Below are 15,268 nucleotides of genomic sequence, written 5' to 3'. Positions count from 1 at the left end.
ATGTAAAAAAATCAAACCTCCAATTTCAAAGTGGTCCCCAGATACATAATTGATATAAATAACACAAGAAATATAAGGTAACCTCAGATTATTAGGTTATATTTACATAATAAAACTATGTGAATTTTTAAAAATCAAATAGCCAATAATTTAGAGATAATTTTTGATATTAATATTTTGAAATAGGAAAGGCTTTATACACAAAACATTTCATTGAATGGTATGTGATGGTCAAACAAGAACCTTCATTTTTCTAACCTATTTTGATATCTTTATTTTTTCCATAGCTATTCAAATGATAAGATGATAGTCCAAAGGTTATGATTTCTACATTTTGAATAAAAGTTTCTCTCTAAATGTTAAGGATGAAACCATTTAAAGAATAATATGAAATCTAATGAAGCAAGGATTTTCAGGAGAAGATTTAAAACAATTATGAGAAATTCTAAAAATAGCAATTGAGCAAATTCAAACTAAATACACTATCTAAATGGTAGTTTAAATAATAATAAGAGGTAGACTACTGTGTAGGTTAATTGCACTTGAATAACTGAAAAACTGACAAGAGTTTTGCTACTATAGCAAACTCTGTCAACAACTCTAAAGTTGATGCAAAACAACCTCTCAGTCCAGTATTCACTTTTCAATTAACTGAAAATTAATGTATGTTAAACAGTTACTGGGCATTAAATAAGGTACCATTTCATCCTTATTTTTTTTAATTAGGCTGATAATAAGGCAATTTTAATTCTTGGATTAATAAACAATGCTTGTCACACTTTGCCATGACCCTAAACTTCCAAACACTGAGTGGTTAATATCAATTTTTACTTTAGGTAGAGTTGTAAATAAATATTCTAGCAGTCACTCGGCGTTTTAGATTTTTCTAAAGCTTTGAAATTATTTCCTATACTACTGCTGTGATTAAGGAAGACATTACCAAAAATATTTTATATACACAGAAAAAGTTAAAAAACACACTAAATGATTTGCCTAAAATCACAACTTGGAGGAATTTAATTTTGTCAACACAATCTAATCCTTTAAAATCACATTTATTGAAACTACTGAAAACTCAGAGATCCAAAATATCATTTTCTATAGTTATAACAGTTTCCCAAAGACATACAGGTTATGAATGTATCCTGTAACAGAAGGATGTGAGTGTATGTGTACGTGTGAATGTATGTATGTATGTGTTTGCTTTACTTGTCATGAAGAGGAATCATCAAAATGTCAATGCTTTTAATTACAGTTTTTATTGTTGTTCTGTCCTGTAGGCAAAATAGCATCAAAATTTTAATGAGTATAATTACATAATGTTCCACTTTTTAGACCACTTACCTGAACAAAAATTTCTGACAACTTAAACTAGCTGAAGTACAGTGTTGTATGTTCATAAAATAAAAAGTTTTATTTATCTTTAGAACAAATGTAAGAGTGAGTGTGGCAGAAACAGCTGGTTGTATCCCAAATTTTGCTCTCCTTTCTATAATACAAAATTGTCTCTGAGTAACAGTAATTCAACTACTGGCTAAATTTCCCAACCCACCTTGGGATTATGTTTATATGCACATCCATGCCCCATCATTATTGTAAATTCCTCTAAGGATAAAGGAGCATGTCTTAAATACTTAGATTTTAAAGAAAGGGCTGAACATTAATAAGCTAAGAATAAAATTTAAGAAATTCGTAAAACAACAGAATAAAACCAATAAAAAAGCAGTATCTCTCTCAGCCTAAGTAGGTGAACAAAGTTACCCTTGACAATTTTTAAAAACTACTCTGAAGTGGATATAGGTTTCAGGGCTTGATTTCATACTGCCTAAAAGTTTCAAAAAACTTCTAGCTATAAAGTTAATAGTATGGTGGTCCCAAGCTAGTGGTAGCCCCTGAAGTTCCTTAGAGAAGCAAACACATGAAACCCCTTTGTAGGGGGACAGGCCCTCAACCACCATGTAAGGGCTTAATAGAAGAAGTTGCATTGATGAAGAACATCCAACACAAAATTACACAGTGCCCAAGAAAACAATCTAGCATAAGCAAGATTTAAGAAAACAACAAGTGGTCAGATTCAACTCTAAAGAAGTTCAGATACCAGACCTGATTAAAAAAAACATTAAAAAAATAATGTTTAAAATGATTAAGGATATAAACAGCAAAGTGAAAATACAAACTCACTGTATATACAGTTTTATGTATTTACATAAAAATATGTGTAGCAACTTAATGAACATATGCATGTCTATGACATGTACCACAATAAATGTGATTTAAATTAATCATGTGAGTTAGTATTCCAAAATTATTTAACATCTATATTCTGAAGAAGAGTATGTTTATAACCTACTTTGAACCATGCTTAAAATAAATTGGGGTTATCCTTTGATAATAAAGATAATGAGTGATGAGTGGTGATGGAGAGTTTATATTTTCACATCTTGTTAAGTCAGTGGACGTCTCTCTGTCTGAATCATTTTACTTGTAATCTATAGTATTTGGCTTAACAAATATTTCACATAGAAAAGAAAAACAGTATAAAAAGTACAACTAGTATAGAAAAAGAAAAAGCAATTAAGGGCCAGTTTATCAATATGTCATTGGCGCTTTGTACAGAGTTTAATTAGAGCAAAAAGATTGCTAAAGGTTTCCCTCCACAATAAAGAAAATTATAAAGAGAATTATGGTCAACTTTAAAATATTGCCTAATATTTTTCAAATAAACTGGAAAATTTATTCAAAAACTACTACAGTCCTCGCCAGAGAAATTAGGCAACAAAAAGAAATAAAAGACAACCAAACTAGAAAGGAAAAAGTAAAATTGTATCTTTTAGCAGATGATATAATCTTATACATATAAAACTACAGAGTCCAAGAAAATTTTAGAACTAATAAATGAATTTCACAAAGCTGTGGTATACAACACCAACATACAAAAATCAGTTGTGTTTCTATGCATTAAAAGTGAACAATACAGAAAGAAAATTAGTAGAATAATTCCATTTAAAATAGCATCTAAAATAATAAAATTCTTAAGAATAAACATAACTGAGGAGGTTAAAGGCATATAATGAAAACTATGAAATATTGCTAAAAGATATTAAGATGACACCAATAAATGGAAAAACATCTAGTGTTCATACGTTGGAATATTTAATATTAAGATGGTGAGTTACTGTTTAATGGACACAAAGTTTCAGTTGGGGAAGATGAAAAAATACTGGAGACTGTTGTGAAGGTTGTACAACAATGTGAATGTACTTAATTCCACATAATTATATTCTTAAAATGGTAAAAATGGTAAATTTATGTTGTGTATATTTTACCGCAATAAAAAATTAAGCCAAAAAAGTTAACAGTAACATAAAATCATGATTGTACAGTAACAAAAATACATTATATGCATTTAGCATCTATAAGTTATATGTTCGTTAGTTTTACTTGACATAAATTGGGCCACCAGAGTGGAACAGAAATATTTATCTTATCGTTAAGTATTATTTTATCAATACATAATGTAAAATTTAATTCTAGGAACAAGGCAATATCAGTGTTGGAGATGGGAAAAAAAGATCAAGATGCTTCTCTATGTTCTCTTTAAAATAATTAAATTAGAGTCCTTTGGTCATATAGTCCTTACCATTTCATTTGCTCTCTGTTTGTTGGTTTTGTTTTTGAGACAGAGTCTTGCTCTGTCACCCAGGCTGGAGTGCAGTGGGGGGATCTCAGCTCACTGCAACTTCTGCCTCCCAAGTTCAAGCAATTCTCCTGTCTGGGCCTCCTGGGTAGCTGGGATTAGTGGCACATGCCACCACGCCTGGCTAAGTTTTGTATTTTGAGTAGAGATGGGGTTTTGCCATGTTGGCCAGGTTGGTCTCGAACTCCTGACCACAGGTGATCGGCCCACCTTGGCCTTCCAAAGTGCTGAGATAACAGGTGTGAGACACTGCACCCAGTCTAGTCTCTCTCTTCTAAGTTAAAACTTCTGCTATATCCAAATAACATCTAAACTAAGACCTTGCAATTTAAATCAGAAATGTTATAACCAAGTACCTTTACAATTAGGATTACTTTGTTAACATGGGAATATATAGTGAATATGTGAATTTTCACAAGAAAACAGTTTTCTAGAGAGTTGGACAAGAGGGAACACTTGCTAACTCATTTATGAAGGCAGTGCAATCTTCTAATACCAAAGACGACAAGGCTATAAGAAAAAAAAAAGCATATAATTCCACAGAATTGGTTAAAAAAAAAAAAAAAAGATCAGTATCACTCATGACTATAGATAATAAAATCCTAAAAAGTTAACGAACTTAATCTAGTAATATACAAAAAGAAAAATATATCACAACCAAGTTGGATTTTTTCTAGAAATACATGGTTAGTTGAATATATGTGAAAATCAATTAGTATAATTAGTCACATTAACAGAATAAAGGAGATAAATTAAGTATACAATAATTTCAATTGAATAAAAATTTCAAATACTGAGGAATAAATTTATCACAAAGTGAGCAAGGCCTCTACACAAAAAAACCCCAAATCTTAGTGACACTAAAGAAGATAAAAATAGAGGGATATGTATCATATTCACAGACTACTTGGAGAAACTATACATAAATTCAGTTAATAGCTGTACTAACATGTTGGGATTGTTATCAATATTATCCCCATATAACGGATGATGAAGTTAAGGCATAGAGGTTAAATAATGTGACAATAAGTTGAAAGCCGTAAAAAAGCAACTTGTCTTGCTTGTCTGACTCCAAAGTCTCTTCCAGAGGTTTCACTAACATAGAATCAAGCTAACATGAGTTGGCATAGTCCCTACATAGTAACACAAATGTGTTTCAGTTTTCTAGTATATAAAATAAAAATGCTGGTCCAAAGGATCTGTCTGACAATCTTTCTTGAAAATACAACTATAAGTTGACAAAATTAAGAGAAAGATCTTTGCTCACTTGTCAAGCTCCATGAAACCATTATATCAGTGAGAGGGAGCCAATTCTTAGAGCTGAGAAAAGGAGAAAAGATAGAGTTCATAACAACAAAGAGTAGGAAAGTAGCAGACAGTTTAGCTAGTTTTCCCAAGGAAAAAAAATACACCTTAGAGAAAATAAATTACTAACATTCTTTTTTTGTTTGAAAGGTTGCTATAGAAACTAAACATACTACTCAAATTTCCCCTTTTTTCCCCATTGTAACCCACATGTTCTGCCAAAACTTTGAAATATGCTTGAACACAGTAAGGGATAATATTAAGTGCTACTATAATTCTAGACAATTCAGGTTAGTATTAATCAAATGATATTAAAATGACAGAAAGTGCTCTTCTAAATCAGATAAGTACTGAATAAAGAATCTTTAAAAACACTTCAATTTACTTTCTTTCCCCTCCCTCTATATTTTAAACCAAATACATCAGTTATCAACATATTCAACAGGTTAAAATATTAAATAGTATTTCTGGTATTACATTAGTTTTAAAATGGTTTTTCAGGTGCAAGTCACATAAAAAGCATACAATTTCTTCAAGGCAAACTATTTCATCAAAAATTAATCAATCCTTATACACCAGTGTTCAAAGCATTACTCACAACAGCCAAAAAGGTAGAAATAACCCAGATGTCCAGCCATAAGAAAACAGATCAACTAAATGTGTTATATACATACAATGAAATATTACTCAGCTATAAAAAGGAATGGAATTCTGATACATAATGAATGAACCCTAAATATATTACACAAAGTGGAATAAGCCAGACATAAAAGGACGAATACCACACAATTCCTCTTATATGAAGTACCTAGAATAGGCAAATTTATATAGACAGAAAGTAGAATAGAGGTTACCAGGGACAGAGGGAGAAGAAAAGATGGAGTTATTTGATGAGCATAGAGATTCTGTCTTGGATGGTGAAAAAGTTCTAGAAATAGACAGTAGTTATGCTATACCCTGTGAATGTGCTTAATGCCACTAAATTATACATTTTAAAATGGTTAAAATGGTAAATTTTACCATGTATATTTTTTACCACAATTTAAAAAAAAATCACAAAAAAAGTTAATTGATAGTATTGAGAAGTTCGTATGTAAAAGAAGAGTGAAATTTAAAAAACTAGTTCTAAGAACTCAATAGTGTTAAAGAAATTTGAATACAAGCAATATGGAGACTAAGCTGAAACGAACATTTAGCATTTGCTACCAAAGCACAGATATTCTGGATAAAATATCAGGTGAATTTAATACAGAAAAGTGCTCTGTATCTTTTCTTTGGCCCTCTTGATCTACTCTCTACCCATTACTACCCTCTGTGCTTGGGAAATTAATCTATATGAACAATATGAATGGATATCCTGGTCCTCTGGTTTTTTTCTTGGTTTCAGTCAATGAAAAACAGTGGCAGGAGTTAGAGAGGGTGGAGAATGAAGTCTGGGTATTTACTCCCTGTTCTGATAACCTCTCTCTCCTGCCCTTTAAGCCTATTGGTGTCAACAACCACTCCGGGGTACTCTATCAACTCCTGTTAACTGAGATTTCCTTTCCCAGTTAACATCTTTGTCCTTTTACTAAGCGCTCTTAAATTGTCCAGTTTCAGACCACCATCTTTTTCCAATATGATAATCAACTTGAAACAAAGACAAATACTATGGTGTAAGAAACGAAGACGAAACACAAAGTCAGGGTAACAAGTAGAAACAGTCCTTGATGGTATGTAGAAGTGTCAAACTCTTATCTAAGGGTCTAGGGGTTGAGCAATGGCATTGAAAGATTCATTCAGGGACTGCAGACATGGTCTAGAAACTGGTGAGTCCTTTGCGTAAAGTCGAGATAAAAAGAGCTTCTTTTTAAGCAAAAGATGCACTAGACACTAGGCTTCACCAGGCTAAGAAATGCCATGGATGTTTTCCAGATTCCTAAGACAGAGGAAAAGTGAAAGTGGGGGCATCAAAAAGTCATTCATGGCTGGGCACAGTGGCTCACATCTGTAATCCAGCACTTTAGGAGGCCGAGGCGGGTGAATCATGAAGTCAGGAGTTTGAGACCAGCCAACATGGTGAAACCCTGTCTCTATTAAAAATACAAAACTTAGCCAGGCATGGTGGCGGGTGCCTGGTGATCCCAGTTACTTGAGAGGCTGAGGCAGGAGAATTGCTTGAAACTGGAAGGCGGAGGTTGCAGTGAGCCAAGATTGTGCCACTGCACTCTACCTGGGCAACAAGAGTAAAACTCCATCTCAAAAAAAAGAAGAAAAATTGAAACAAAAGTTATTCATGAGAAACTAAATGGTATTACTTGCTAGTGTGGGATGTCGTGTGTCCTACTTATATGGTAAGACAAACCCTTGTTGATAAAGAAACCTAAAAACTTCCCAAGGTTCTCTGAAATCTCTAGGGCCCTGGCAAGAGCAAATATCAAAATGCTCTAGAGGGACAATTCTACAACAGAGGGCTCATAGGAATCACAAAGAAAAATTGAACTGTTGAAGATGAGTTTACAATAAGAGATTACAAAGCACATGAGAAAATGAACCGTAAAAAGGGAGAGTCAGCAGACATAACAAAAACTTAGCATCTCCAATAAATGCAATTAAGAAAATCTAAAAGGACTATATATCTAAAAGGACTAAAACCAATTATTTTAAAATGTTAAGAAATAAAAGAATGAACAAATCAGGACAGCGTAAGAAACAAAAATACAAGCAGTGGATCCAGCAGGGACCAAACAGTTAAGAGCGTTCAACAGATATGATTTAAATAAAAGAACTTTAATAAAGTAATCACTCACAGAGGTGTGGGCAGGGTAAGTGGATTTAACTAGGAATGTTGAGACGTACGGAGACTAGCAACAACAGGAAGCCAAAACCTTGTTTAAACCTTAATAGGCAAAAGAAGGAAGTAGTATTACCTAAGTCCAGTAAGAACTAGAACCACAAAAGAGATGTCCCCTGGCAGGACTGGTACTCCTGGAGAGACCCAATCAGTGCTAGAGATACATGCACTAAGGCAAGGAGAAAACAAGAAAGAAAAACACCATCCTCTGTCTCTTCTTACCCTCTAATCTCCTGATTGTATCAAATACAGACTAACACAAGTGGATTAGAAATAGCTAAAGGAAGAATTAGTAAACTGGAAAAAGAGAGAGATTTGAGTAAACAACCTAGAAAGAAAACACATAGAGCTAATAATAGCATAAGGAGGGAAAGGGGAAAAAGTTATTGAGACATGGAGAAAAAAATGAGAAGTTACAGAAAGAGAGAAAAAAGATAATCAAGTGGTACTGATGAGTGAAAGAGAATTTTCAAGAAATGAAAAAAACATTCCACGAAACCCCAGTATAAAGAAGCACACATTACACTTGATGACAGTAACTAACTTTAAAAGGAAGATTAACCAATGAAATAAGCCATTGAATCATATAATAAAAATATATAGGAACTCTAGAGTCGGAATGCAGAGGTTTTAGTTTCAGCTCTGCTACTTATTATCTCTATGCCTTTGAGCAAATTACTTAACCTCAAATTCTTCACTGTAAAATGGAAAGTGTAATATAATCTACCTCATAAAACTGGTTTGGGAATTATATAAGATAATGCTTGTAGCCTGGCAAGGTGGCTCACACATGTAATCCTAACACTTTGGAAGGCTGACGCAGGTAGACTGCCTGAGCTCAGGAGTTCCAGACCACCCTGGGCCACACAGTGAAACTCTGTCTCAACTAGAATACAAAAAAATTAGTGGGGTGTGGTGGCGCACATCTGTAGTCCCAGCTACTCAGGAGGCTGAGGCAGGAGAATCACTTGAACCCAGAAGATGGAGGTTGCAGTGAGACAAGATCACACCACTGTACTCCAGCCTGGGCGACAGAGTGAGACTCTGTCCTGTCTCAAAAAGAGATAATGTTTGTAAAGTACTTAGTTTAGTGAGTAGTCCAAAAGGGAAAGCTAATACAAATCTCCTTCATAAAATTTTTACATTAGGCATTGAGTATAAGCACAGTTCTATATACACATGCTACTATTTAAACATTTTCAATTTAGTGAGTCTTCATTTTATGTTCCCAGCTCTTGTAAAGGCAGGAACAACACTAGGATTTACTCAAAACAGAGCAGGCAAGTAGTCAGTCAGTGATATGCTTCATGCAACTTGCTAACAGATTTTGGAAAACCTATTAGAGTTAACTAATTATGTCATTTCAATTTAATTTTTTATTTTCTTATTAGTCCTGGGCACAAGAAGATTCTGCCACACTAATCAAATGCTGTACCACAAGGGCCCTATGCTGTTATTTGTTTTATCATTTTGCTACAAAGAGGGAGGAAGGAGCTATAATTAAAAACAATTTCAATGTAACAATGTTATTTAAATTCATTAACACCTTATTAATCAGGCAATAAAAATACTAAGAACATATTTAGGAAAGAGAAATTATAACCGAGAGCTTGCTAACTACTGCACTGAAACACCATGAGATTTGTCACAGCTATGCTGAGACATGGATTACCTTGGCCTTTATAGTCTTTGGGTGGGTCCAGGGTGAATGAAGCTTTCAATGCTGTGGAGGTTTTTCTGCTTACCACAGATACAAATAACATTTCCTACATGTGAAATGATATAAAAAAGATTGGGAAGTACTACTATAGCTAAAAGCAACATATACACTGTATATTTCTATGTGTATGCAGATAGTTGTGTTGTTGACATGATAGTGTGGCTAACAGAAAATATTCTTATAATCAAAAGATTATCAGGACAATGATTACCAGGAGCAGAGAAGGACTCCTAGAGCTTTCCAGGAATGCTATGTTCAAAGAAGCATAAAGGCTTTGAATAGATTAAAACAAACACACACAAAATACAGATATATATAGTCTCCCCTTCATATAGGTCCTCTATAGTCCCATTTGTTCAGTAGCTTCAATAGTGAGAGATCAAGGCTTTATTTCCATGTGGCGGGTAACACATGGAATTTACACAGGTAAATTCATCAAAATTACATAAACATTTTTTACATAGGAATTCAAAGGTCCACAATAACCTAACTCCCATGTTAGAGCCCAAAATAAAAGGCATAAAAATTACAAAGGTCATTAAGCACAATTCTAGCAGCATTATAAAATAAGGGAAATGGCTTGGGCACAAATTTTGAATTCTGGATGAATTAAATAAACACAGATTGAGTCACAGATGAAGCATCCATACATCTTAGAGAAAACAATGACTATATTTTCTTACATCATCATTTACTAATATTGAAAGAGGTAAATTTAAATCCAGATGCACACACAGTTAATCTACCTATAATATTTTTTGAGAACAAGAATAGAAATTAAACATGAAATATTCAATAGATAAACACCTCCTCAGGGTAAACTTGGATCAATGCCTTAATACTGATTATCATATCATAACCATCTTCATAATAATCTTCCTGCCTGTGAAAAACAAATCAGCTAAATTATTCTAATATACCTCTCAGCAAACAAGCTTCCCAAGTGGGTTTCAAATTGATATTGGACTAGTAGTAATCATCTATCTCTCTTCTTGACCACAATATATAAATAAGAGAATAGGGTGCACTTTGAAAATATATGCCATTTCCCCATCCACCGTCCCCTATGACTCCATTTCTATGAGCTGCTTTACATAGTCTTTTTTGAATATTAATATATGAAAGTTTTGCATTAAGACTTTGTCATTTTCAGATCTTTGTCATCAGGTCAGATTAAATATATACATAACACAAAACTAACACATCCACTATGAGCATTTTCATTACTTGTCTTTATAGCCCAATCAGAAAAAAATCCTTAACTTTCTAATTCAAAATGAATTTCAGTCATATAAGGATGTTGTTGAAATCAGGATTTACTTGTTTTCAAGCAATTTAGCAAAATTTTCCCTTTTCTTAACTTCCTCACTTTGGCTGATGAGGATACTATTCTTTCAGAATGTATTATTATACATCTACTAAAACAAAATTGTTACTCATGTCTTACTCAATTTTAAATATCCATCTCAAGTGTTATTTTCTCTACAAAATAGCCACAGATCTCTTAGAATGAACTTATTAATCCTTCCTCTATGATTCTAGGGCATTTACTTTTATTACATTTCACATCAGGGCCACTATGTCCTTCTGTGTTGTTTGTACACTGTACAATCCTACAGTGCATGATTCACACTATACATTGCATAAATGTCAGTCTCTAGATGTATGACCAAAAGCTGTAACCATTTCATATGGGCCCTGTCTTTCCTAGACTTGAAATTTATTTTAAATATTCCTTAAAAAAAAAAAAAAAAAAAACATTTCCAAAAGAGTTGAGTGAGCCCTCCAAAATGGATGTCATGTTCCTCTAAACATTCCTGTAAACACAGTACTTAGAAAACAACTGTTTCATGGAACATTCTCCTTTCAGCTACTTAAATGTCTCTAAGATTTAGCTGTATTTATCAGTTTCACTTGTACAATCCTTGTCTAGCAACTGATTAAACTTTGATTACTCTACCAAACGATTTCACAAAATATATTTTGTACCCTGTTAATAGGCAGACTGAGAAGAATGAGCTTTTGGTTAAATAAGTTTGGAAACTGCTTCATTCAATAAAGTTAAATAGCTTTTTTTACTGCAGGAATTATAAAAGATTTTGTTTGCTAATAACATTGGAAATCTTCCAGAAAGAATTCACTGCTTTTACGCTAGAAAGGATGTATCCCATTAACTTGATACAGGCTCATTTCCAGACATTCTACCTCTTCCTCATTTGGGAAAAAAAAGAAAAAAGAAAAAGAATAATCTTATCACCTAGGTTATTGTGATTCTTAAGATGTGAAATGGGCAAGAGAGAAAAGTTCCTTGTACAAGGGGTTAAACAGATGTACTCCAAAGTGTTAAAAGCCCTACAGCAGCTGAAATTTGCCCTTTTAACTGAGTTTGTTTGCTTTTACTGATTTGTAAGATGAAAGAAATTAACATCCTTTTTCCTTGATTCTTATCCCATTCTGTATTTTGCCAATAGCTTTATTTCCAGAGGAAATGGTGTGTTTATGCAGAAACAAAAACAAAACTACCTCCATCTACTATAGAACAGTGGTTCTTGTTGGGAAAATATCTGTCCTCTAAGCAATGGTTTGGAAATGAATGGGGTATTTTTGGTTGACTCAATAGTAGTGTATCATTATTGGCATTTAAGGATTAGGAATTAGGGATTCATGAAGTCCTGTATAGAATAGGGCAGTCCTGAAAAATGAAGACTGTCTCACATATATACACACAGGTGAAAATCCTATTTATAAAATGTTAAATCTAAACTTTTTTTTTTCATTTTTGCATGATTTTAATATACACTAAAAGTTCCAAAATTCAACACTATAATGAAAGACTGAACTATGTTTTGTTTGAAACTTTACCAAGAGTTTGTCACTAGATTTTAGAAAATCACGTCACCAACAGCAATACCACTTGTGGTATTAAGCAAAGACCTGCACAAGTCTATGCAGTCATCATATTCACAGCAATTTTATGTATCTGACTACTCTATTATGTCTTCTAATGTAGTCATGCTAAGCGAGGCATTTACATATTGAAGTACATATTACTGTATCTTAAATTACTTTCCTTTTATTTATGCTTTAAAGTTTGTATATTTTATATTTTTAAAATTATATGTATATGTAAGTTACATTATTTTTTGTTTTCATTTCTGGTTACATTTTTATTTTCAACTCAGGATAGTAAAGGAGGCATTATAAAAATATTTCTTACACAAAAGAGGTAGTGGCATGCTAGGTTAGGATGTTAAAAATAAAAAGAAAAGCTTTTATGATTGGGAGGAAGAAGGAGAGGACACTGGGTCTGACAGGGTTGAAAACCACTAATCTAAACCAGATGACTAGATTATAGTCACCTGGTTCAAGAAAGGTGTAGAGGAACAGAGGTAGAGAAAAGGGGACCATGAGCCTCTTTTTCATTCAGCTTCTACATTTCCATACTTCTGAGGAAACATACCTTTACTGTGTCTCAGTTTTTACCATTTCACAGAGCCTGCATTGTCCTAGGATAAATGTTCAAGACTTTTCTACAGATAAAGAACATATACAACCTACTAGTCCTACTATGGGGTACCATAACCTATTGAAAGTGATTAAAAACAATTATTGGACCAAAAGGAATACACACTGCTGAAACAGCTCCTGTTGAACCTTCAGAATCTAACAGTTTTCACAGTGGTGAGGTTATCTTCATTTCAAACTGTGATCTGGAAATCATGTTATATATTAACTGTCATTTTGTAACAGGATTTTCAAAAACACTTACCTCAGTAGTAGTCCCAATGTCAGCAGATGGGCTGTATGTGCTGGTATCTGGAGGAGCTGTGCCTATACTGCTTCTAACTGGAGAAGTAGGAACAGGCCCTGCCATGGTCTCTGGAGAGCTTGAAGATAGGTTAAGATTGCCTCTCCTATGAATCTTATTCCAGACCTTATTCATGGTATCAGTTAGTTCACAGAAAAGCTGGACCTGAGAGCATAAGAAAAAGAGAAGAGAAAATAAGTCTTTCAACTTCCAGTTTCAATCCACTAAAATACTAATATGAGAAAATTAGTCCAGAGAAGTAAGATTTACAAAACAAAACTCTACCAATGCATCACTGATCATTATTTACTTACACTTGAAATTTGCTTTACACTGTGATATTTAATAACCAACCTAGCATTTTTTGTGGATTAAAACCACAGTAATGTAAGCACAGCTTATTAGCAAACAGTAGATTTATTTCAATATATGAATAATAGAACACATACAAATGCTCTCAAGCACAGGACAGAATCAAAAAGCAAAGACATCCTAGTAAATATAATTATTTAGTGTAATATAAAATAATTACCATCCTTATTTCTAAATAATTTCCACATCTAAATTTTTTCTGTGTTTCCCAGGAATAAATCTGAAACTGGATTTCTTGTCCAACAAAATAAATTGAAAAAGAATGATATAATATCAAACAATAAGAGGCAAATGCTACATATGAGACTTTTCTGCAGATAAAGAACATATTCAACCTACTATTCCCAAAGGAGAGGTCATTCCAATATTCAGAGAAAAAACTGTTTAACTTGCACATTGTTTGACTGAGTCCTAAGATATTTATACAAGGTTTCATAAATAAGCATTAATCATGAAATTTGTATGACAATGTAGTGCCATATACTGTATAAAACAAGCCCAGGAAAAAAAAATGCAAACACAATATATAAGCAAATCCACAGCTGGATACCATATTCTGCTTGCCATTAAAAAAAAGTGAAATTCTCATATTTATAACAAGTTTCAGCCCCAGGACACATCCAGATGATGAAGCTGGCTTCTTATGTGGGCAGAACAGATGCATAAAAACACTGTTGTCAATCCATCCTCATTTGATATAAAACAGCACTTGGGTGTACAATTTTCTCCTGGTTTTTGTGTAATGAAGTTTCAAATCTCAGGTTATAGCTATTTTTGTTTAAAAGCAATCTAATAGCTAAAAATCTTATTTAAGGTTCTTAGAAAAATATTTGTTCAACTCCTTTTGTCCTTCATAATTATGGATGTTTCTCTCTATAAACAACTTTGTTGCAAACCAATTTTTGAGAAGATTATTTTGCTTTTTCTTAAATAATTAGAACTGATAAATAAAGAAAGCACAGACAACAACAACAAAAAGCCAAAACAGGTTCTAAATATTTCTAAGGACATAAAGAGTATTTATTTAAAACAAATTAGGCTGCTTTTATTGTTACTACTTCTGATTCCTTTAAGTATTACCATTAAAATACTGTGCCTGAATGGCAATGAGTACATTGTGTGTTTAAAGTGCCATGCAAACCATGACATACACTTTAAACATATTTTTATTTTCAAAGAAGAAAGTTGTTAACAAAATTCAGACTTTTCAAATTCAGAGGGTTAAAGAAATAAGGCAAAACAATCTAGGATAAATGTTCAACTTTTATCTCAAGTTGTGCTAAAATACTATGCCAAGTAAAGCCACATGAATTACCACCTCCCATCTTTAGAGTGTCTAAAATTAAAAAGCCTAACTGTATCAAGTATTAGCAAGGATGCAGAGCAACTAATACTCTCATTTTCTGCTGATAGGAATGTAAAATTTAGAACATGATTTGACAGTTTTTGAAAAAGGTATGTACCTAATATACGATCTAGCCATTCCACTCCTAAATAGTTTCCCAAGAAAAATGAAGCCTATTGTCCATACAG

General features: G+C 33.0%; 1 protein-coding gene across 1 annotated transcript in view; it reads right to left on the bottom strand.

The window, feature by feature from the left end:
- Window positions 1–15,268, bottom strand: part of VPS13B (vacuolar protein sorting 13 homolog B) — an 829,147-nt gene that overhangs the window by 369,774 nt on the left and 444,105 nt on the right. The window contains exon 25 of the mRNA XM_037730112.1: window positions 13,325–13,528. Coding sequence (XP_037586040.1) covers window positions 13,325–13,528 — 204 coding nt within the window. The remainder of the gene's footprint in view (window positions 1–13,324; window positions 13,529–15,268) is intronic.

This window comes from Cebus imitator, unplaced genomic scaffold (genome assembly GCF_001604975.1).
Source record: "Cebus imitator isolate Cc_AM_T3 unplaced genomic scaffold, Cebus_imitator-1.0 Scaffold331, whole genome shotgun sequence".
Lineage (NCBI taxonomy): Eukaryota > Metazoa > Chordata > Mammalia > Primates > Cebidae > Cebus > Cebus imitator.
The sequence above is the reverse complement of the archived record's forward strand: the minus strand, read 5'-3'. Positions and strand labels throughout refer to the sequence as shown.